Source organism: Barbus barbus (genome assembly GCF_936440315.1).
Source record: "Barbus barbus genome assembly, chromosome: 1".
In the NCBI taxonomy this organism is placed as follows: Eukaryota; Metazoa; Chordata; class Actinopteri; order Cypriniformes; family Cyprinidae; genus Barbus; species Barbus barbus.
This window is the reverse complement of record NC_136729.1, coordinates 17,014,808-17,037,947: the sequence shown is the minus strand read 5'-3', so window position 1 is coordinate 17,037,947 and position 23,140 is coordinate 17,014,808. Positions and strand designations below refer to the sequence as shown.

General features: G+C 37.7%; 3 protein-coding genes across 7 annotated transcripts in view; 1 reads left to right on the top strand and 2 right to left on the bottom strand.

Annotated features, from left to right (window-relative positions):
* The window catches only part of LOC306873794 (putative E3 ubiquitin-protein ligase HERC1), a 48,739-nt gene extending 35,682 nt beyond the window's left edge, over positions 1–13,057 (top strand). For all 5 annotated transcript variants that reach the window (XM_079423280.1, XM_079423279.1, XM_079423277.1 and 2 more), the window contains exons 54-78: positions 1,183–1,383; positions 1,473–1,603; positions 1,966–2,177; positions 3,002–3,122; positions 3,215–3,361; positions 3,478–3,579; positions 4,017–4,190; positions 4,308–4,625; positions 4,719–4,784; positions 4,905–5,030; positions 5,489–5,627; positions 5,726–5,907; positions 6,032–6,187; positions 7,210–7,332; positions 7,448–7,550; positions 7,670–7,839; positions 7,959–8,097; positions 9,703–9,872; positions 9,967–10,136; positions 10,263–10,428; positions 10,546–10,622; positions 10,710–10,962; positions 11,746–11,898; positions 12,027–12,332; positions 12,433–13,057. In XM_079423280.1, coding sequence (XP_079279406.1) covers positions 1,183–1,383; positions 1,473–1,603; positions 1,966–2,177; positions 3,002–3,122; positions 3,215–3,361; positions 3,478–3,579; positions 4,017–4,190; positions 4,308–4,625; positions 4,719–4,784; positions 4,905–5,030; positions 5,489–5,627; positions 5,726–5,907; positions 6,032–6,187; positions 7,210–7,332; positions 7,448–7,550; positions 7,670–7,839; positions 7,959–8,097; positions 9,703–9,872; positions 9,967–10,136; positions 10,263–10,428; positions 10,546–10,622; positions 10,710–10,962; positions 11,746–11,898; positions 12,027–12,332; positions 12,433–12,618 — 4,091 coding nt within the window. In that variant the 3' untranslated portion in view covers positions 12,619–13,057. The remainder of the gene's footprint in view (positions 1–1,182; positions 1,384–1,472; positions 1,604–1,965; positions 2,178–3,001; positions 3,123–3,214; positions 3,362–3,477; positions 3,580–4,016; positions 4,191–4,307; positions 4,626–4,718; positions 4,785–4,904; positions 5,031–5,488; positions 5,628–5,725; positions 5,908–6,031; positions 6,188–7,209; positions 7,333–7,447; positions 7,551–7,669; positions 7,840–7,958; positions 8,098–9,702; positions 9,873–9,966; positions 10,137–10,262; positions 10,429–10,545; positions 10,623–10,709; positions 10,963–11,745; positions 11,899–12,026; positions 12,333–12,432) is intronic.
* On the bottom strand, positions 13,010–18,081 carry LOC306873824 (gamma-secretase subunit Aph-1b). The gene is made up of 6 exons (XM_079423318.1): positions 17,732–18,081; positions 16,798–16,968; positions 15,500–15,573; positions 15,303–15,425; positions 15,088–15,215; positions 13,010–14,296 (listed from the first exon to the last, which is right to left on the bottom strand). Exons 1-6 carry the CDS (start codon positions 17,842–17,844, stop codon positions 14,129–14,131), a joined length of 777 nt encoding a protein of 258 aa, XP_079279444.1. The 5' UTR covers positions 17,845–18,081; the 3' UTR covers positions 13,010–14,128.
* A 374-nt stretch (positions 18,082–18,455) lies between these two features.
* On the bottom strand, positions 18,456–22,728 carry LOC306864526 (putative sodium-coupled neutral amino acid transporter 8; the record flags this gene model as incomplete). The annotated part of the gene is made up of 10 exons (XM_079408607.1): positions 18,456–18,937; positions 19,121–19,172; positions 19,746–19,945; positions 20,036–20,183; positions 20,303–20,417; positions 20,594–20,651; positions 20,757–20,861; positions 21,047–21,203; positions 21,352–21,550; positions 22,531–22,728. 10 exons carry the CDS (start codon positions 22,726–22,728, stop codon positions 18,835–18,837), a joined length of 1,335 nt encoding a protein of 444 aa, XP_079264733.1. The 3' UTR covers positions 18,456–18,834.
* Between the last annotated feature and the right edge of the window lie 412 nt (positions 22,729–23,140).

The window sequence follows — 23,140 nt, the reverse complement described above, 5'->3', positions numbered from 1 at the left end:
ACATGCTCAGGGTAAGTACTGTAATCCTACTGTATATGTGTACAGTATGCACATTGAGTACTGCTGTTCAGTTGGCTCGTTTGGGGCAAAATTTCTTTTTATTTTTTATACATTTGTATTTTTAAATGCATATTTTTCTTTCATCAGAATTACCATTTGTTATCATTTCTATTTGTGCTGGTCAATTATGAACAATAGGTAAAATTTAACTGCTAGCAAAAACTTGGGTGCTACAAATATTTGAGTGACTCCTCCCCTTTGCGTAGCCCCTCCCCTAATCTCACTCCAAACTTTCGCTACAACTTGAGAGCTGTAACGATTAACCGTGAGCCGCTTGAAAATCGATTCATATATGTGACGATTCAAATCGGTTGAAATGCTAAACAAATCACGATTCAATTAGGGGTAGGAGTTTATATGAATGTATGTCTGAGGGGAACTTACTGTATTTAGTAAAGTTATGTATACAGTAATTTCACAAAACTGAAGTCAGACCATTCTGTTTTTGCTTAATTTCGAAATGATACAATCAAATTTAGATTAAAAACTGATCATGTTGCATGTATGCAGCATCTTTGTTTGGATCATGATTAAAAGGCAGCAGTTGCCTCTAATTTTGAATGGAAAGAGCACAGACAAAACCTTATTTTGTTTATATGAAGAGATTTCTTTTATTTGTTATTTATTTGATTTGGAGCTTATTTTAAAATTTAAATTTAGTTTTGTTATTTACATTTAAATTATATTTACATTTTGTTATTTAGCAGAGGCTTTTATCCAAAGAGACTTACAAAGGGAGGAGAATAGAAACAATCAAAATCAACAAAAGAGCAATAACATGCAAGTGCTATATTAATAAATTATTATAGGGTTATATTTCAATTTCACAAAGAAACATGCTGCATTTTGTCCAAGCAATAATAAAAGGGCACATTTAATTTATAATTTGTCTTAAGTCTCATTTTGTAAAAAGAAAAAAAAAAACGTGAATTGAATCTGTAATTCCTAAATTAATTTGTAGTAGTTGAAACAACTGATAGTAGTTCTCAGTATTTTTAATTTATTTAGACAATTGAATAAATTATAAACATTTTAATACCAGTCGTTTTTCGGTCATGACATGAAAATAATTTTTTGCTTATAAATGTGTTCATATTTGCATGTTGTGTTTTTGCACACAAGGTGGGAAGTCCTCACTGGACCTGCAGCCTCATTGGGTGTCATCTTTAGCTTGGCCAGAAGAGGAGGCAGGCTCACTGTGGGGCGGGGAGCCTCGAGAGCTGCTGTTGGTGGGTCGCATGGATGGGACACTGGGACTTCTCGAGGTCCTTGATGATTCTGATATGCAGAGAACTGAACTCCAGCACTGCTTCAGGAAAGATGGTACTGACAGTTTTTATGAACATGTAAACAAGACTACTTTTGGAAACTTTTTTCATGTACATATCCATGTTTGTTGCTCTTCTCTGCAGTGGCTGTGATGCAGATCGCATGGTACAGTGAGGATCGTCCCTTTGCAGTTGGATATGCTGATGGAAGGCTTCTGATTGGCTCTAAGGAGCCTTCAGAGAATGGATCTGTGGTGGTTATTGATGCCCACAAGGTTAGAGTCATCATGATTGATCATAAACTGACACACACATACATAAGCATACAGATTTCATGCATTCTTGTATTTAATATTTCATGTGTGAAGTAATTTGATTTCGCAGATACTATTTAAACTAAATTGATCTAGACAATGACATCTCTGAATTCAATAATGAAATGCCTTAACTGAAAATTGAGTGTTTAGTCTTATTTTTATACATTACTGACACTCTATCATCCAATTTGATACTGTTTGACACAATCTGTATTGTTAAAAGCGCTATATAAATAAAGGTGACTTGACTAATTTAACACGGCTTCATCGGTTCACTGACAGTCAAATCTTTGTTCTCTCTTTGTGTGTTGTGACTATAGGAAAGCATCAGTTCATTGCGCTGGGCTCCCGGTGGGCAAGTGTTGCTAAGCTGTGCTAAAGAGGAGATTGTGCGTTTATGGGCGGGGGCGGGGACAGGTTTGGGTCAAAGCTGGACATGTCTGCAAAGCATCACCCATCCTGCTGTTGTTAATGCTGTTGCCTGGTGCAGTCTGCCTGGTCAGGGACCCAAACCTCTCAACATGTTTGCCACGTACGTCCAGACTGAGAGTACTCTAATACATGAGAGAACTGAATCCAGTCGTGCTTTATTTAACTAGGGAAAATGATAAACTAGTAGAAATACAAACCCGACCCCAAAATTTGGATGGTAAAGAAGTTTCTTATGCTTACTAAGGCTGCATTTATTTGATCAGACTCAGAGATACTGTAAAACAATATTGTTGTGAAATTGTATTATAATTTAAAATAACCGTTTTCTATTTTAGTATATTTTAAAATGCATTTTATTCCTGTCTTCAGTGTCGCATCACTCTAATATGTTGATTTGGTGCTCAAGAAACATTTTCTTACTGTCAGTGTTGAAAACAGTTGTGCTGCTTAATATTTGGAAACCCTGCTACTTAGTTTCAGGACTGTTTAATGTATAATAAGTTCAAAAGAATAACATTTATTTTAAATAGATGTGTAAAGATGTTAATGTCTTTCAGTTCAATGGATCTTTGCTGAATAAATGATTTAATTTCTTTAAAAATAATAAAATCTTACCGACCCCAATCATTTGAACAATGGTTCAAATAATGTTAATAAATTTACAAGTTTCTTGTAAACTGGTTGGTATATAAACAGTAGATTTTCTCAGAATAACAGCAATTGTTTTGTTTTTTTTAAATTAATGTTACTAATTAATCTTATTGTTATTGATTTATTTTTGGTAAATTTGTTTCACTTACATTACATGACTCTTCCAGTTACAGAAATCAAATTTTAAATGTTTGTTAGGGCTTTTTAAAGTCATAAATGTGTAATTATATTTTTTAATTTAATCTTTGTGCACTAAAAATCTTTGTCTCACAGATGTTGTCAGAGCGGTCTGGTATCTGTGTGGACGGTACCGCAGCACCCTTCGTCATACTCGCAGTCCAGCACCGCTTGCCCTGATGCCTGGTGGGAATCAGAATCCAAATCCAAACTGATGGTAATGTGTCCTTACTTATGAGCGATTATAAACCTTTGAATGCTTTGCTATCTGCGCTTCCCTATCCCTGTGTTTGTTTTATCTCTGTCCAGCTGGATCCCCAGCGGTGTGAAGGAGCAGTGTGTGTGTTCCAGCTGCAGGGTCACATGACTCCTGTGCGGACAGTAGCGTTCAGTCCAGATGGGCTTGCTCTTGTGTCTGGAGGGGTTGGCGGACTTTTGAACATCTGGTCATTGCGGGTCAGTGTCTAACATGAGTGCATACAGGCTAACTTACAATCCCAACAAACAAATTTCAAAGGATTCACTATAGTGTTTTCATGATGATACGCTTGTGGGTATGTTTATACGTGTAGGATGGATCAGTGCTGCAGACGGTAGTTGCTGGATCTGGAGCGATTCACAGCACAGTTTGGATCCCTGACGTAGGTGTAGCTGTTTGCTCCAATCGATCAAAGGTAAAAGAGTCTCAAATGTTTAAATTGATTTTCATTCATTTTGATGAGTTTTTTTGTTTCTTAATATCTAGAAAAGATGTTTTTATTAAACCTGTTTTTAATAAATCAGTTATGGTTGCATAACACTTGTATATCATAAATAAATATAAATAATATAGATAAGTAAAATTTAATTTTAAAAAACATGACTGTGCCTAACATTAAGTATCTGAGCCAAACATTAAAGGAAAGACAGTAGAAGGGGAAAAAAATTAAAAACTAAATTTAATGAGCAGTTACACTACATTCTGTGTTTTTTTTTTTTTCTTTTCTTTTTGCTGGATACATTAACATTAAAGTTATTTTCTTTATGTATATATATTTCGATTGGTGCCCATTTCTGTTGAAAATTTGCAGAAAAGATGCTACTTAATAAAGAAAAATAATTTGTTCTGCAGGATGTGCTGGTTGTTAATAGCTCAGCAGAGTCCATGGCAAACAATCACGTCTTAGCCACTTGCCGCACGGCGCTAAAAAAGCAGGGTGTTGTGGGACTGAACATGGCTCCATGCATGAGAGCCTTCTTGGAGAGACTTCCCATAATGCTTCAGGAGCAGTATGCCTATGAGAAGGTACATACAGTACAACTACTAATTATGATATAATTTTAGCGAATACTGTACATGTAAAAATGCAAAAAAAGGAACATTTGAGGTCATGTCCTGTTGATTATACCTGGTTTGTTTCAGCCTCATGTGGTGTGCGGAGAGCAGCTCGTGCACAGTCCTTATATGCAGTGTCTGGCGTCTCTAGCGGTGGGTCTGCAGCTGGACGCTCTGCTGTGTCACCCTCCTGTCCCACCTCACCTGGCCCACTGCCCACCCGAGCTTGGCTCTTCCTCCACCCCCTCATCTGGGTCCTGGGCCAACAGTGAGTGGGCGTGGCTTCACTGCTTCTCCACCACCGTCAAGACGGCTGAAGCCCTCGCACGTGGACACACCTTCCCCGAGTCTTTCATCGTCCCGGACCTGGAGCCCGTGGCCAAAGACAAACTGGCATTGCTTATGGTGAGAGAAAGAACATACAAATGTTCTGCTGATTTGATGGTGAAAAACTGTGCTGCTCTTAATGGTGATGGCCTTTTTAAAAATCTCACACAGGACAACAGCAAGTGGGTGTCTGGAATGGATGAACAGATCATGTCATGGGCCACTTCCAGACCAGAGGTGAGAGCAGATACAAGCACTAGAAAACACACAAATATATTTATTGGAAAATATTATATAATATATAATTGTGTAAAATTCAAAAGAGATATTCAAAGTTTTTAACTTTGCGTTTTTAAGGACTGGCACCTTGGAGGGAAGTGTGATGTGTTTTTATGGGGTGCTGGAAGGCATGGGCAGCTCGCCGAGGCCGGGCGAAACATTCTGGTGCCAACTCTTGCTCCCTCTTTTTCTCAGGCCCAACAGGTATGAGTATTCACAAATACACACACATAAATTTCCTTAAAGGGATACTACACCCCAAAATGAAAAGTTTGTAAAAGATCACTTGGCCCCATGTCGTTCCAAACCCGTTGTCTTTGGAACACAAATTAAGATATTTTAAATGAAAACCAGGAGGCTTGTGATTGTCCCATTAACTGCCAAGTAAATTTAGTGATGGCAGATGGAGTATTCTGACAATGGTTTTCATACTTTTCTGGACCTTGACAGTGTAATTTACTTGGCAGTCAATGGGACATATTTGTGGGGTGGAGTATCCCTTTAAAGGGATAGTTCACCTTCAGTTGCTGCTCCCAACTAAAGGTGAACTATCACTTTAGGTTTAAGTTTTTTTTTTTGTTTTGTTTTAATAACATGCTGTCGTAGAAATAAAATAAATAAATAGAAATGAGTTTTATTAATTAAATTTTTTTTATTGTCAGGTTGTTTGTGGGCAGAACTGCACATTTGTGATCCAGGCTAATGGAACAGTGTCTGCATGTGGAGAGGGCAGTTACGGCCGCCTCGGACAAGGAAATTCAGATGATCTGCACGTCCTCACTGTCATATCTGCTCTGCAAGGCATGCTGCAATCACACACAAACTCTGAATGACTTTCAGTGTAGTTGTTCACAATTCCCCGAAAGTGTTAACAGCAAGAATGATGTGTGTTTGTGCAGGCTTTGTGGTGACCCAGCTAGTAACGTCCTGTGGGTCTGATGGCCATTCGATGGCTCTAACTGAGAGCGGCGAGGTGTTCAGCTGGGGAGATGGAGATTATGGAAAACTGGGCCACGGTAATAGTGACAGACAGCGCAGGCCGCGGCAGATAGAGGCGCTGCAGGGAGAAGAAGTGGTGCAGGTCAGAAACACTTCTCAAATTCACCCTCACACCTAAACGCACACAGATGCCTCTCCAGTTCTCCTCTTCTTCTAAGGTGTATATGATGAAGTTTCAGTTCATCAGAATATATGTTTGTGTTCAGATGTCTTGTGGATTTAAACACTCAGCGGTGGTGACTGCAGATGGAAAGCTCTTCTCCTTTGGTAATGGAGATTATGGCAGACTGGGGCTTGGAAACACCTCTAACAAAAAGTTACCAGAGAGAGTCAGTGCACTGGAGGGCCACCAGGTTGGCCAGGTAAGAAACTCTAATTCGAAGTCCTCTTATAATAATTTTTCCCCATTGGAAATATCTATATATAAATATTGTTTTATTTGGTAACACTTTATTTTACAGTGTCCTTGTTACACGTTACATATACTTGCTTACGAGTACGTAATTAATGTTACTTAGTACCTATATGTGATGCGATCTAGGAAAACCCACCACATGGTGAGATTTTGCCTTTTTTAGGTTTTGATACCTTAAAAAAAGGCCCTTTCCAAAACTATTTTTATTGAACAGTTAACGTAATAAAAGTAACAAAAGTTATGGCTGTCTGAAGTTGGCTGATTTTCAGGAATGGAATTTTGAGAAAAACAGTTTTAAAGCAAGGCAATGAAAATAAGCACAACAGTCAAGTATCACAAGTAAAAGTCACTTTACTGAGGTAAAAGACTTATTTTAGTCACTGTACATGATGTAAAAGATACAAAATGACCCCAAGGAACACAGAACACTTGCAAACATTGCAACATTAAGTGTATATATCGGTTCATAAAACATCACGGATTACATCTGCGCTTTCTTAACATTTGAGAAAGACAGCCTTTTCTGCTTGCTGCAATAAATCAATATTTTTCTGCGCTAAACTAGTGTATGTTGGCAATATATATTCAGAGATGATAGACAAGATGTTATAGGAAAATAATTGAATGAAAACCTAATTTTGACAAAAAATTGACATTCGACCTATCTTTCGAATTTCTTGAAAACCTCCCAGCGCAACGTCCGACGGATTTTCCCAGATCGCATCACATATGTATAATTGCACTGTAACAAGGACGCCTTAAAGTGTAACCTTATATTTTATATTATATATTTGACATTATATTACATGTATTAAAAATGAATGAATGAATATGAATACATTTGACTTTTTTTTTTATCCCCTTTTGCGCATATAAAAGTTGTATTTCCATGTTTACATTGGACTTTAAATCCCAGATTCTCAGTGTGGACTTTTATTCTGATGTTTATTGTGATATGGTTGTGTGTAGGTTGAATGTGGGCTGAATCACACTTTGGCAGTATCAGCTGATGGAACCAGCGTCTGGGCGTTTGGAGATGGAGACTATGGCAAACTGGGACTGGGAAACTCTACAGCTAAATCCTCCCCACAGGTATACCTACTGACACGTTAATGTGACAACACCATCACAAGCATGCAGTTAAACATTACATGTCATAAAAAAACTCTTACCACTAAATTAAGTCTGCGGGTTTGTTATTTTATAGAAAGTGGATGTTTTGTGTGGAATTGGAATAAAGAAGGTGGCATGTGGTACCCAGTTCTCTGTTGCTCTAACCAAAGATGGAAATGTGTACACGTTTGGGCAGGGTAAGCCATCTGCAGACATACTCGTATCAGGGAGAAGCTTCATACTTCTATAAACTGTTTGCTGAATGTTAAATCAAGTCAAGTGTTTTTATTTAATTGTTTTTGTTTTAATGTGGCAGATCGCTTAATCGGTCTGCCAGAGGGTCGAGCACGAAATCATAATCGGCCTCAACAGGTCCCTGCTTTAATGGCCATGTTTATAGAGGATGTGGCTGTAGGGGCCGAACACACGCTTGCTCTCTCGTCAACTGGAGATGTTTATGCCTGGGGGAGCAACTCAGAGGGACAGGTGTGTGATTACTTGGGGTGTTAACAAGCTAATTATGTTTCCTATTTTCTATTGGTATTATGTATTATCTAAATAATAGCATGGACATTTATCAGTTTGTTATTGTATTTTTTTATTAGCTGGGTTTGGGTCACACTAACCATGTCAGAGAGCCGACCCTCATCAGTGCTTTACAAGGCAAAAACATCCAGCAGATATCTGCAGGTCGCTGCCACAGCGCAGCATGGACTGCACCGCCTGTGCCGCCACGTGCTCCAGGTACAGACACATACACACTGGCTGTTACACACACTATACACACTACACACTATTTTTGCAACTCTGACTCACAATTATTATTATTAATATTTATTTTCATTTTTTGGAGTATAATTATTATTCAGTATTATTGTATATGTGATCCTGGACCACAAAACCAGTCTTAAGTCGCTGGGGTATATTTGTAGCAATAGACAAAAATACATTGTATGGGTCAAAATTATCGATTTTTCTTTTATGCCAAAAATCATTAGAATATTAAGTAAAGATCATGTTCCATGAAGATGTTTTGTAAATTGCTTACCATAAATATATCAAAACTTAATTTTTGATTAGTAATTAGCATTGCTAAGGACTTCATTTGGACAATTTTAAAAGCGATTTTCTCAGTATTTAGATTTTTTTTTTGCACTCTCAGATTCCAGATTTTCATATAGTTGTATCTCGGCCGAATATTGTCCTATCCTAACAAACCATACATCAACGGAAAGCTTATTTATTCAGCTTTCAGGTTATGTATAAATCTAAATTTAGCTAAATTTACACTTAAGACTGGTTTTGTGGTCCAGGGTCACATATTAGATATAGATTTTTTTTTATTTATTTTTTTTATTGTTTTCAAGTTGGCTGTGTTCTATTACTATAGTAATTTAATATTATTAAAAATATATATATAATTATTATCCAGTATTATTCTTAGTTCTATTATATAAGAGATTTCTACAAATCTGTAATAAGGACATCAAAACAAACTACACGCAAAAAGTTTAAGGTTTTCTTTTATGCAAAATCAAGGCTCAAAAAGGCTGTAATTTCATTAAATAAACATGAGCGCTGCATGTTTCAAAGTCCTGCGCTGCGCTGCTTTGTGTACTGCCAATACTGGGGAAATCGCAATATTTCTGACATTCCAAAAGCGCCACCTGCTGGCAGATAATGAATTTGCATTTTCAATCAGCCCATCTGCCGTTTTTGAAAATGTAAACAATTAAGACATTAAGATATATTTGTACTATTAAATTAATACAATAATTGATTCATTATAATTGTTTAAATGAATATAATAATTCATGCTTTTGAATCCCTTTTCTTATAAATGCTTTAGAGGCTGAAATGTGAAGTTTATTTTTTTATAAAAACCTTTTGTTTTTGTGAAAACCTATATCTGAACTATAAATGATGCTTTTCACAGTAATTTTACGGTTTAATATGTTACCAAAGACATTGCCCTACCCCGCTCATATGATATTAATTTTATTTGTGTAGGTCTTAAAAAGTCTTAAATTTGATTGAAAAAATCCTACAGAGACCCTGAATTTGCATAAATTAAAAACCTTTACATTTTAGTGTGTAGTTTTTGCCCTCATTACAAATTTGTCCAAATCTCTTCCTATGTGACGTATTGTTACTTTCACATGAATTTGACAGAACTGTTCTTTGAATATTCACTTTAAAATCCCTAAATAGGGGGCAAAATAAAATGTTTTATTTCTGAAAATCATAATTAGACTCAATGATTTCAGTACAGCGATTTAAAAAAAAAAAAAAAAAAAAAAAAAAAAAGCATGGAGCTATGATGATGAGATGGATTGTTTGTGTGTTCAGGTTCATCAGTGCCTCTGCAGCTGGGCTTGCCCGTGTGTGTGCCGCCTCAGTACAGTGGCCTAAGAGAGGTCAGTATGGAGGCTCTGAGAGCCCGACTGCGCCTGCTCTATCACTTCTCTGACCTCATGTACTCCTCATGGAGACTGCTGAACCTCAGCCCCAACAACCAGGTATACCAACATGTCATGTTTGCATCATTTTGTCTCTCTAAACTGAGTTTATGGAAAAAAACACTGATTCAGTCATAAGTTATTTGTGTTTCAGAGCTGCACGTCACGCTATAACGCAGGTACATGGGGTATAGTCCAAGGTCAGCTGAGGCCCCTTTTGGCCCCTAGAGTTTACACTCTGCCCATGGTGCGCTCTATCGGGAAAACCATGGTGCAAGGGAAGAACTACGGCCCACAGATCACAGTCAAAAGAATCTCTACACGGTCAGTCATGTTTAGATTTGCAGCCAGAACACTGGAGACATCCTTTGCCTCTTTTTCTTTCGAGTTAGAACATAAGAACTTCTTAAATCATTATGTTTTCCTCTTTTTTTTGTCCCGTTTTCTCAGAGGAAGGAAGTGCAAGCCCATATTTGTGCAGATCGCCAGGCAGGTTGTGAAACTAAATGCATCTGATCTGAGGCTGCCGTCACGAGCCTGGAAAGTCAAACTGGTGGGAGAGGGGGCAGATGATGCCGGAGGGGTGTTTGATGACACAATCACAGAGATGTGCCAGGTAGGGCGATGCTGATGGAGATGTGTATATAACCCCATTACGGCTCAGGTCTCATTGAATGGCAAGCCTTATAAAAAATTACAAGAGCGTTCAATTGGTGCATGTCGCTCTGTGTAGGAGCTGGAGACAGGAGTGGTGGATCTTCTCATCCCTTGTCCCAACGCCGCAGCTGAGGTGGGCTACAACCGTGACAGGTGAGCACCGACACACAATTGTCTGTATATTGTATTCCACTAAACTAATAAACTGATCAGGTTTTCTTGATCTTTGTGTGTCTTCAGGTTCTTGCTGAACCCCTCAGCCTGTCTGGAGGAGCACCTGCTGCAGTTCAAGTTCTTGGGTATTCTGATGGGTGTGGCCATTCGCACTAAGAAGCCTCTAGACCTGCATCTCGCTCCAATGATGTGGAAGCAGCTGTGCTGTATTCCTCTCACCCTTGAAGATCTGGAGGAGGTGGACCTGCTCTATGTACAGACACTCAACAGCATCTTACACCTTGAGGACAGCGGCATCACAGAGCAGAACTTCCATGAGGTGGAGTGGATGCCCATAAAATACTCACTTTTACTCTTAGAGGATAATATAAGGAATTGGAACTTCACCAGGGGGCCTCAACATAGTTCCAATGGGCTGCAAGATGGTTTGCAATGACATAAAATATGCTTTAAAATAACCTAAAAATAAGTTGGAAAACTAAAATCTAATTTAAGATGAACTCTTATTTCTTATTTTAATTTGTTCCCTCAACAACTTTGATTTTTAAAAACCAGAAATCTCACAACCACAATACCCAAAATTTGACCTTTAGACTCCGAAAAGTCATGAGGAATAAAGTCTCAAGTCATGGAAAATTTGATAATGTTTTTCTAGTTAAAAAAAAACTTATGTCAAGCTCTAAAATATTTTATCAGGTACAAATTGTGAGCAAAAACAACCTAGGAAAGTCATACATTAATTGGTTATTAGGTATCAAGAACATGGTTATTATAACTTGCAGAATTACAGACTTTATTTTTATAATTATTTTTATTATATAAATATTATTATTACTACTACTATTATTATACATATAATGTATAATATTTATATAAATATTTAAGTATTAAATTAATTTATCATTAATTAATTCCCTACTTTCTATAAATAAAAGAGGTTAAAAATAAGCAGAAGTAACTTGGGGGCTTTCAAGTGTTAAAGTGTCTACTTAAAACATGACTCATAGGAAGATGTTTTTTAATTGGTTTAATTTCTTTGACTTTATTACTTGGTGTATATTTCTTTGTTCATGTGTTTTTCTTTTTCTTTTTTTATATGTAGATGATTCCACTGGACTCATTTGTTGGCCAAAGTGCTGATGGGAAAATGGTTCCCATCATCCCTGGTGGAAACAGTATACCGCTGACATTCTTCAATAGGAAGGAGTATGTAGAGCGTGCCATTGAGTATCGCCTGCATGAAATGAATCGCCAGGTATGTTCAACTCAACTCTCAATTGTGTCTACACCGGTGTATCCTTTCCTTGAATATGTGGGAGTGTATCCACACCTAGATAATGACTTGTCATCTGATCCTGTTATTAATCTCTTCTGTTGTGTTAGGTGGCGGCGGTGCGTGAGGGCATGTCCTGGATTGTGCCTGTTCCCTTGCTCTCCTTACTAACAGCACGGCAGCTGGAGCAGATGGTCTGCGGGCTGCCGGAGATCAGTGTGGAGGTTCTAAAGAAGGTGGTCCGCTACAGGGAGGTGGATGAGCAGCAACAGCTGGTGCAGTGGTTCTGGCAGACGCTGGAGGAGTTCTCCAATGAGGAGAGAGTCCTCTTCATGCGCTTCGTCTCGGGACGCTCCCGTCTGCCAGCTAACACTGCTGACATATCCCAAAGGTTCCAGATCATGAAGGTGGACCGGGTAAGAATGCGTCTGTTTTTATGGATGGACCTTTATAGCCGGTGGAAAAGCAGCTAATGTGTGTTTATGTACTAACATGTATATCTACTCTGTTTTCCAGCCGTATGATAGTCTTCCCACCTCTCAGACGTGCTTCTTCCAGCTCCGCCTCCCACCTTACTCTAGCCAATCGGTCATGGCGGAGCGGCTGCGTTATGCTATTAATAACTGCCGTTCTATCGACATGGACAACTACATGCTCTCCCGCAATGTGGACAACGCAGAGGGGTCAGATACAGATTACTGACACCCTGCATGCACACGGAAACACAGTGTATGCTGTGTAGGACTCAGTTTAGTATTCGATGCAGGCTTTTATGATTTTTATGATTACCAATGTTTTCACATATACATCTTAAACACAGTGTTTTTATTTCACTTAGCAATTAAGCTGAACTTGGGTGGGCCGCACAATCTGTTTACACACATGTACTGATGTATATTCCTTCTCTTTACTTTGAAGCGCAGTCTTTCTCCACCATTCATTCTTTTTTCAGGATATTCTGCATGAAAGTGTTTTATTTAAAAAAATGTATAGAATGACAAAAAAGAAAACAATTGTACATTGTGTATAATGCTTCATTAGGAAATTGTTTTACATGAGTATCTGTATTTATTTGAATTTTTTGAACCGCCTACACCAGGTTTCTTATGTCAGATGCAATAAATGTTTGAATCTGAAACAGTATTTTTGTTGCATTATTGGTCACAAAATAACCTGGAAAAAATGCCAGTTATTTTTATTCCACACACTTTAAATTGAATGTGACAGTAAAGACATTTATAAGGGCATGAGAAATGTTTCTTGAGCAATAAATTATTTCATAACTCTTCCTGAAGGATCATGTGACACTGAAGACTTAAGTAATGACTGCTGAAAAATCAGCTTTGCCATCAAAGGAATAGTTAAATAACTTCGTAATGAAGGCAAAAAATCGTAATGGATTCGAGCTCAAGCTACTTTATTTTGAATGAAAATTTCATACACCTTACAGTCAAAAGAAACTAAAAGCACATGAGTCCAATAAAAGTGACATCTAAAACAGATACCACTGGGGTCAGTGGTCACCTATGCGTTTAAAATCATCCAGAGCTTCCTGCAGCATAGATTCAGAGAGTAGTGGTTTTATTGAAGAGTGGCCACTGCATTCATCAATCAAGCCCAAGCAGTTTAAACATGTTCCACTGGGAAAATTAAACTGTTACCCTAGGGAGAGTTGAGGAGGATCTTTTCGACAGGCTCACAGACACATGAATTAAAACAAAAACAACTTTACTCTCCAGGGTTTGATCAACAGAGAATTAAAGATCTGTTCTAAAACTGATGAAAGGATAGTGGCAGATCATTTGAGCCTAACTGGCCATCTAAACATAAAATACAGGGGGGAAAAGCCCAAAAAGGGGGCGAGTAAACAATTTAAGGCCAAACCTATACAAGACCTCATTTAAAACCAGCTACAAAGGAGAAAAATCACATGAAAGCAGCTCTAGACAATTCTTTAGTATAAAACACACGCACACTTTTTGACATGTTTTCAGCGTCTCTTTCACACAGAACATGAGGTACAGAACAGAAAACAGAAGAGGAGGTAATTACAGAAAGATCTGCAGACATAAAATTCCTGTTATTCGGCATCCATTCTTATGCAGACTACCCAGACCATAGGCCTCCCAGAGTCCAGGGCTGCTGGCCGTGTCTTCGGCCTCCTGGCTCAATGAGTCGGTCTTTGGAGAAAGTCCTGTTTGTAGCTGATGGGTTATCTTGGCCTGTGATTGGCCAGCAAGAAGTCTTTATCTTTACAGGTGAGGCAGAGTTTGAGGTTCCTCAAAGATCCTCCAGCACACAAGTACGCCCAGGCCGCCATGACAGACAGTATGATGTAGGTCGGGATCAGACTGCCTTGATAGTGTGGATTCACAAATGTCTGTTAGGGAAAAAGTACCAACACAAAGATGTAAAAACTGTCTCTCACATGATGCACTTGTGATTAGAATGAGTCAGCTGCTTGTGTCTAATGCTCTTCTCTGAGTAACGATTACTGTTCATGAGGGAACTGGGGGGGGTTTGTGAGTTGATTAAAAAATAATTAAATTGAATGCAAAATTAAAATGAATAAACATGCCATAATTAATCAAAATAAAACCAAAATCACAAAACAGCTTTGCACAGTAAATGCTGCTTCTCAAGAAACCCATCTCTGTACATGCAGCGAGTTTAATGTGAATTCTGGGATAAAATGTTTGCACAATTTCTAACATTTCTGTGTATAAAAGTTCACTAGTATTCTACCAAAATAAAAGCCTGAAGTTTTGAAGGTGAAGAATTTAATAATATTATTCTGAAATATTAAATATTATTCATATATATATATATATATATATATATATATATATATATATATATATATATATATATATATATATATATATATATAGACTAACAATATTACGTTAACTAATAATACATTTATTTACATAATTACATTACATAATTAAATATACATTGTATAAATTAAATAATCTTTTTATTATTATTTACAGGACAACTGTAATTTAAAACAGCAAAATATAAATTTTTGTAATTAAGAGATAAATATAATAATATTTATATTTATACATACATAGACACAGATACACACACAGTATCTGAGAGGTTCAGCTGACAAAAAAAAAAAGTTTGGGAACCCCTGCATTACTTCATGCTGTGTTCACCTACCAGACATGATACTACTAGATGACTGATGACCACTGCTCCAAGAGCCCACCATCTCTGTCGCTCACACGACTCGAAGAAAACAACCCCCCAGAACATATGCAGCAAGATAATGGCCAGTGTCATAAAAGCTGTGGAGAGAAAGCATATGCTGAATGCTTGAGTCACTCAAAATGATTCCCAGGTTTTAAACACTAACTGGCATCTCTGAGCATTACCTGAGGATATGAAGTAATGTTGAGAGTCGCCATGGATACCGACAGTTCCCGGACCCAAGGAATCTGAGAGTATGTTGACCACAGAGAATGCTCCGCTCATGAAGCCAAAGCCCAGACCTGACACTGCAAACCAGCGACACACACACTTAAGCACTGGCTGTTTATTGTACTAGAAGCAGCATGTGATGGATGTTTACCATAAGCTAGCTGCCGCATGGAGATGGGCATGGTGTCCTCCTGACTGAGCGCCAACAGGCCTTCATTTGCTTTCCTGTGAGATACAATAACAGACGTTAACAACAACCCTCCTACACAACACCAACACTGAACGCCAATGTAATTCACTGACGTGATATTTCAGTTATTTAAAGACTCCAGACTTGTAACCTGAAGGTCGTGGGTTCGAGTCTCAGGTCTGGCAGGGATTGTAGGTGGGGGAGTGAATAATCAACACTCTCTCCACCCTCAATACCACGACTGAGGTGAGACCCTTGAGCAAAGCACCGAACCCCCAACTGCATTGGCTGCCCACTGCTCCGGGTGTGTGTTCACTACTGTGTGTACACTTGGATGGGTTAAATGCAGAGCACAAATTCCGAGTATGGGTCACCATACTTGGCCACACACCACTTCCCTTGATCACCAAATCAGCATATCAAATTGATTTCTGAAGGATCATGTGACACTGAAGACTGGAGTAATGACTGCTGAAAATTCAGCTTTGCCATCACAGGAATAAATGACATTTTAAAATATATTCAAATAGAAAACACTTATTTTACATTGTAATAATATTTTTACAATATTACTGTATTTTGATTAAATAAATGCAGCCTTGGTGAGCAGAAGGGACTTCTTTCAAAAACAAAGAAATCGTACTACTGACCTCAAACTTTTAACGGTAATGTATGTTTTATTTTTTAATAGAAAATGTGTTTTAGTTACAGCCAATGAAACACAATTAGAAACATTCTATAGAGCAATTGATTGGAGACAAAAAAAAAAAATACTGTCTAATGCATCAATAGTTTCAGTAGCCCCTCACTGCAGAACAAAGATCCAGGGGGTGGGGTTGGATCCACATCTAGGGGGTGGAGATTGGTAGGTTTAGGGGTGGAGATGGGTGGGTTTAGGGATCAGGTGGTGGAGACGGGTAGGTTTAGGTAAATTTAAGGTGGGAGGAGTTGGATCTAGATCCAACCACACCCCCTGGATCTTGTGTTCTGCAGTGAGGACCATCTCAATAGTTTTGCTTCCTTTTTCACAGAGAAGAAAGACTGTACATTTCAAACGTGTTTATCTAAAAGTGAAGTGTAGGTTCAAATGTAAACTAGCATACAGATGACTTTAAAGCTAACACACAAAACACAGCCCTCCCCATGTTAAGTGTTATATTACAGCAGTCAACGCTCAAGAACACGATAAGCCATTATTATTTAGGTTTATTGATTATGTGGCTCCTTTCAAACACAGAAAATGAACAGTTAATTCTTACTTCAGCAATCTGTAGTAACCATATCTGAAAGTCTCCTGAAGCAGTACAGAGAGCACAACCCCGAAAATGAGCAGCCCTCTCTGCTGAGCTGCACTGTTCTTGTTGCTGATCTGAACTGTGATGAACCACACTAGAGAGGACAGCAACAAAGACACCAGCCAGAAGAAAGCCCTGAAACAAACAATCATGTTACAAATACATGTCACATATTCCAAAAATCCCTGCTCAGATTTCTCAAGCTCCAAAACGTGCTTCCCCATTCCATTGCTTGCTAGTGCTCTTAAAGGAGCAGCTCACTCAAAATAAATAAATAAATAAATTCACCCCGTTGTTCAAAATCGACACTACCGTTCAAAAATTTGAGGTCGGTAAGATTTTTGTTTTTAACGTTTTTTAAACAAGTCTCACCAAAGCTGCGTTGATTTCATCAAAATACATTGAGAAATATCATTACTTTAAAACAAATATTTTTTCTAAATACATTTTACAATGGCAAGGTGATTTTTTTCAGCAGCCATTATACTAGTTTTCAGTGTCATATGATCCTCAGAAATCGTTCTTCGTTGTGCAAATCATTGTCCTGTTTCATATTTTTGTGAATTTTTTTTATGAACATATACTTTAAAAGCACGTCAATTATAAGTCTTTCACTTTTAATCAGTGTAATGCATCCTTGCTGAACACAAGTATTCAATAAATCTTACTGACCCCAAACTATTCGTTTAAATATCCTTCAATTTCCAAACTTTTCTTAGCATGTAAGTTTGTTAGAGTTTAAAGTTGTAAGTCTTGTTGTAATGATATTTCTAAGCCTCAGATCCTAGTGATCTGTGTGAACAAGCAGCTGGTTTGAAGGGCAGTTCTGAGCTCAGATGCAGTGCTGTATCACACTCACACCGGGGGATGAGGGCAGCCCATCTGCCCTGATACCTACCCTGCTATGAGGAAGATCACACGCAGCGGGTCCCTGGCGATTGTAAACAGGAACAAAGCGACTGCTGGCCCGAAAGCGATGAACGTACAGCCGAAAAACACCGCCACTGTCATGATGGAGCTCGGCTAACCTGCTAATTCACTCAAATGACTGCCACTTCACACGGATAACTGCCCTCAGAGGCTATCAACACACTTTATCCATGAATCGCTTCGTAAAAGGACCATATACCAAGAGCTACCAAGGCGTTTATTGTGCCTGTTTTCTTCGAAATAGGTTGACTGGGTTCAGCGCTGCGCTCCAAACGGTCCAGCACAACGTCTAAGGTTACTTCCGGTTCCTTGTCACGTGACCCGATTTCTTTCGGAATCATAGTTTCAAAGCCTATCAGTTTTCTTACCTCACCCACTGAATTCCTTTTCTTTTCAGCATTATTTATCCCTGCTATTGTCCTACGAACTTGACTCACAATTTAAAACCTATTAAAAATGCATGAATTCTTGTTTACAGTAGGCTACAACAGATCTAAATATCCACATTAGACACATAAAATGTGTTTGTATCTAATCCAAAATTGTGTTGTTCTTGCAAATTATGTTCTAAAAAGCTGAATAGTGCCAAATTAGCACAAAATGTGTCTCTTTTCCTGGTTAATTTCATTTTTGGCATAACAACACCAAATCATGAAGTGTTTCATAGAGGTTATGCAATTTCACACTCACATAAGGCAAACATGAATTCATTTTAATAAGTTATTGCACATTCATTCTTTATATTTGTATTCATCTACTTCAATATTCATTCCATATAACACATTTAAATAAATCTACTCTTCTTGTCTAAACCTACACAATATAATAAATACATAGAAATCCTCCAACGCATTTTCTTAGTCACACATGTACAAACACACACAACATATCAAACTGAGCAGTAACAGCAACACAAGCATAAGGCACTGTGGTGTGACATTTTCTTCTAAAAATATGTAGTTCCTACTTTTCCCCAGTTTCAAGTATCATACTGTTTATCATTCATCAATCAACTATCAACACATTTTGTCAAGACAATGATATTCCAAATAATGAAGACCATGACAAAGATTAAAATTTGTGCGTCAGCTCCATAACAGCTATAGTTGTGCTCTGACCAAAGACAAAAGCTCCAATAACGACAGTCACCACACCCCACCCTGTCAAGAGAGCTCTGGAAGGAAAAAATACAATTAATTAAAGAAAGTGTGTAAAAGGGAGAAAGTAATTAAAAACTACATTTTAGACAAACCATAAATATATGAAAACGGCTAGAAGTTAATAAGAGACCAGAGGAAATAGCCAGGAAATTAAAATGACTTGACTGCTTTTTAAACATACATAAGATGTTACACACCTCATCCTGTGATTTATAGGCTCTGTCTGCATGGCAAAAATGAGACACAGCCCTACAAAAAAAAATTAAATAACCTTTGGTCGATATCATCTCACAGTCTGTTTGAATGTATATGTATGTACACTGTCATTCAAACGCTTATTTCCCCCCTCCCCAAAGAAATTAATACTTTTATTTAGCAAGGATGTATTAAACTGATTAAAATGGAATACTTTTACATTGTAACAAAAGATGTCTATTTTAAATAAATGCTGTTCTTTTTACCTTTCTATTTCACAACTGTTTTCAACTATGACAATAATATGAAATGTTTCTTGAGCACTAAATCAGCATATAAGAACGATTTCATATAAGATTATGGATCATATGGCACTGAAGACTAGAGAAATGGCTGCTGAAAATTTAGCTTTGCCATCACAGAAATAAAAGAGTTCAATTCCATTAATATTCCACAATATTACAGTTTTTACTGTATTTTTAAACAAATAAATGCAGCCTTGGTGAGCAACAGAGACTTCTTTCAGAAATATTAATAAATCTTACCGACCCCAAACTAATGAACGGTAGAGTATGAATGCATGCTAGTGTGTTGGTGAGATTGTAATTGTTTAGTTGAGTGTCTCACCAGGAAAAATAAATATAAAGAAAGCGCTAATTCCCCCGATGACGCTGATGACCTCACTCATGTCTGGTACGCAGATGGCGATGAGAAGAGTCACAGTGATCCAGAGAATTGTTAGAATCAGACAGCACCGACTCTCAAACACAGATGTAATTATGGCCCGTCGTTCCCAAAAGCGCAATATTTGAGTTAGAATCACTGACCTGTGAACAAGATGCAATCATTGACACATGAGTGTGTGTACACAGTGTGTGTACAATGAGCTATGCACATTTATTTGTGGTTTCCGGTACCTTCCCAGCAGCAGTATTATAGGATAGATGGTGATGATCGAAATCCCAAACAGCAGCCTAGCAATAATCATCACTACATCATTTCCAGGATATGACATCAGAATATCTGAGGCTACTTCCCGTCCAAATGTAAGAAAACCAAACACACCTGCCATATTGCAACAAAGTGTCAGTCTCTTATTTAAAACTCAAAAACTTACTGGGAAATATTTATAATTGTAAATAATAACACTACAGATAACAATGAGCTCTACAAATATGACTCACCTGTGAGAGTATAAATAATCAGGCAGAAAATCATAGAAGTGGCTGAGATGAAAACCCAGTGTGTAATCTTTTTGTTTTCCATGCTGCTGTATATAGCAATACAAGCTTCATGGCACTGTAATATAAATAAAGATTAAAATAGTCAATAAATAAAGATTGGTCAAAAGTACAACACAGAAATTAGCAAATAGTGCACCATTGATTTACAGAAGTAATAATTTTATCTCTGCACAGAATTGATATCATCATAATTATTATTATCTAATACTTTTTTACAGAATCTGACCTGACCTGGAAACCAAAACAGATAGTAGGGACCACACTGAACATGGAGGCCCACGAGTCCAATCTATTACAAATAACCCAAACAAACCACTGATATTATTAAACTCATATGAACAATATATACATGAACTCAACTTTATGGAAAACATATTCTTAACATATAACTCACCCTTGACTGTGCTCTGGTGTGAGGTCTGCTGCGTGCACATCTTTTAGATAATATTTTGCGATTACAGCTACACTTAGGTATGTAGCAGCCAGGGTTCCCAATACACTGGACACAAAGCATTAAATACAAAGCATTAAGAGTTAATGATGGATACAGCAGGTTAAAGTGAGACAGAGATGGGAGATTGAGGGAAATATGCAGTTCTTTTCACTAGACAATAAAAAGGCTAGAGGGTGGTATAAAAAAGATTTAGGGAGTAGCAGATATATGTGTGTCAGCTTTTAACACACCTAGTGTATTTCTGGATGCCGATCTCTTTGGGTATAGAGAGTGGAAGGATGATAATGAGGCACATGACAAAGAGTGCAAAACGGTGATCTGTGTACCAGTGATATGGCATCTCTCCTCCTGTATTTCCCGTCACTGTCTCATACAGAGACAGACACACTGAAACACACAGACACTTATGTTCAAAAGGGTAAAAGATCCCTTTGTGTCTTTGTCTTGTGTATATATACATGCATTCAACTGTTACAGTTACTCACACTGAAACATAACGACTCATATGGAACAACACAAAGCACACACAACTTACGCTTATCCAGCTGATCTTGCACAACCACCAAAAAGGCCACAGAGATCATGAAGAGGTTGAAAACAAAGCAGATCTCACACAGATGGCCGATCCTCTGTCCACACACCTCTCGTACCACATCGTGATACGTCTTCTGCCGACTGATTGATGAGGCGTAGCCGAGAATGACCAACCCACTTATTAGAAATACCAGAGACACCTGAAAAAGAGCGAAAAATATTAAATTGCTTTAAGCCTCACAATCTTCATATTCTTGTTCAGCTGTATCCTCATAAGCACTGTTGTATAAGGCTTTTACCTGGGCTGCTTTTTACTAAAAGTTCCTTGCACATTAAACAACATAGTTTCCTTTAAAAAAAAAAAAAAAAACTACCATGTTTCAATTAAAAACAGTTTTTGCTGCTTAATATTTTTGTAGAAATCGTGAGATATTCAAAAGTTTGGGGTAAGTAAGATTTTAAAAAATAAATAAATTAATTAATTATTTTATTCAACAAGGACATAAATTGATCAAAGTGACAATAAAATACATTTATAATGATATAATAGTTTTCTATTCCTAGAGAAAAAAGTATTACTAAAGGATTACTTAAACTGTTTTTGACATAGTGAGAAGAACTATTACAGAGCCCAATTGATTTCTGAAGGATCACGTGACATTGAAGTCTGGAGTAATGACTGCTGAAAATTCAGCTTTGCATCACAGGAATCAATTACATTTGAAAACATATTCAAATAGAAAGCAGTTATTTTAAACTGTAATAATATTTTACAGTACTACTGTTTTACTATATTTTGATCAAAAATGTAACCTTACCGAATATAAGAGATTTCTCTTCAAAATCATAAAAAAAAACTGCTGCTGAATGTAATATTAATATCTCAAAGGAAAATATAATACAGCAAGATCAGATGTAGGCTTACAAGTTTTCAGTGGTTTAAGATAGGCCTAATCTTTCCAAAACTGATATGGAAAAAATAAATACATAGGCCTACATAAAATAATAAAAATAAAAAAAAGAGATAAACCAGCCTAAGTTTGTTTGTTGGTCACTCAGCCGGTTTAGCTGGATGGCCAACTGGTCTTCCAGCCTGACAGGTTATTTTTTGTTGTAGTAGTTTACCTGTGCGCGAGCCTAGAGCAAAAATCAATTAACACCTATCAAAATGACAACGCACCATCTCCACAGTGATGGCTGTGTTCACGCCGCCAGCCTTCTCAAAAGCCCATGGAAAGTTAAGGAGTCCCGCACCGAGGGCTGATTTGAGCATGATGAAAATGGCCCCAAACGATCCGAGTCGCGGGACGTCCGAACCCCGCGCAGGCCTGGACAGTAGACTGATGCTGAGTATACTCTCCCGGGCCAGTTCCTCCATGCTCGGTGCGAAAGACCAAAATGATCACAATTCTCCAGGTCTGTTGTATTCTAATACGAAACCGATTTAATAAGCTTCCTCTGGAGCGTTATGTGTCCGAAGAATCCGCACTTGTCTGGTGTAAATTCCCTGTTCAGTTTAGCAGCCTATAGTGAGACCCCTTAAAAATGTCATCCCAAGGTGAGAAATATTGTATAGACTTGCTAGCGTTTGTAACGGTGGGTTCCGAGTCTAAATGATTGTTTTTCTAAAGATATATTTAAGGAGGAATTTGCAGCTGATTTCACACAGGAGTGACTACTTCAGCTTCTTTATCAAACGAGACCCTCGTTTTGTCAACAACAGGAGGAATTCGGTGTTATTTTCTAAAGTGCAGCGCCGTGGCAAATTAATTAGTGCTCGATTTGCGACT

Coding starts and splice junctions, on each gene's coding strand:
- LOC306873824 (XM_079423318.1), bottom strand. CDS start 17,844: ATGACAGTGGCGGTGTTTTTCGGCTGTACGTTCATCGCTTTCGGGCCA. Junction 15,426..15,499: donor CATGCGGCAGCTAGCTTATG/GTAAACATCCAT, acceptor GCTGGTTTGCAG/TGTCAGGTCTGGGCTTTGGC. Junction 14,297..15,087: donor ATCTAGTAGTATCATGTCTG/GTAGGTGAACAC, acceptor TTTCCCTAACAG/ACATTTGTGAATCCACACTA.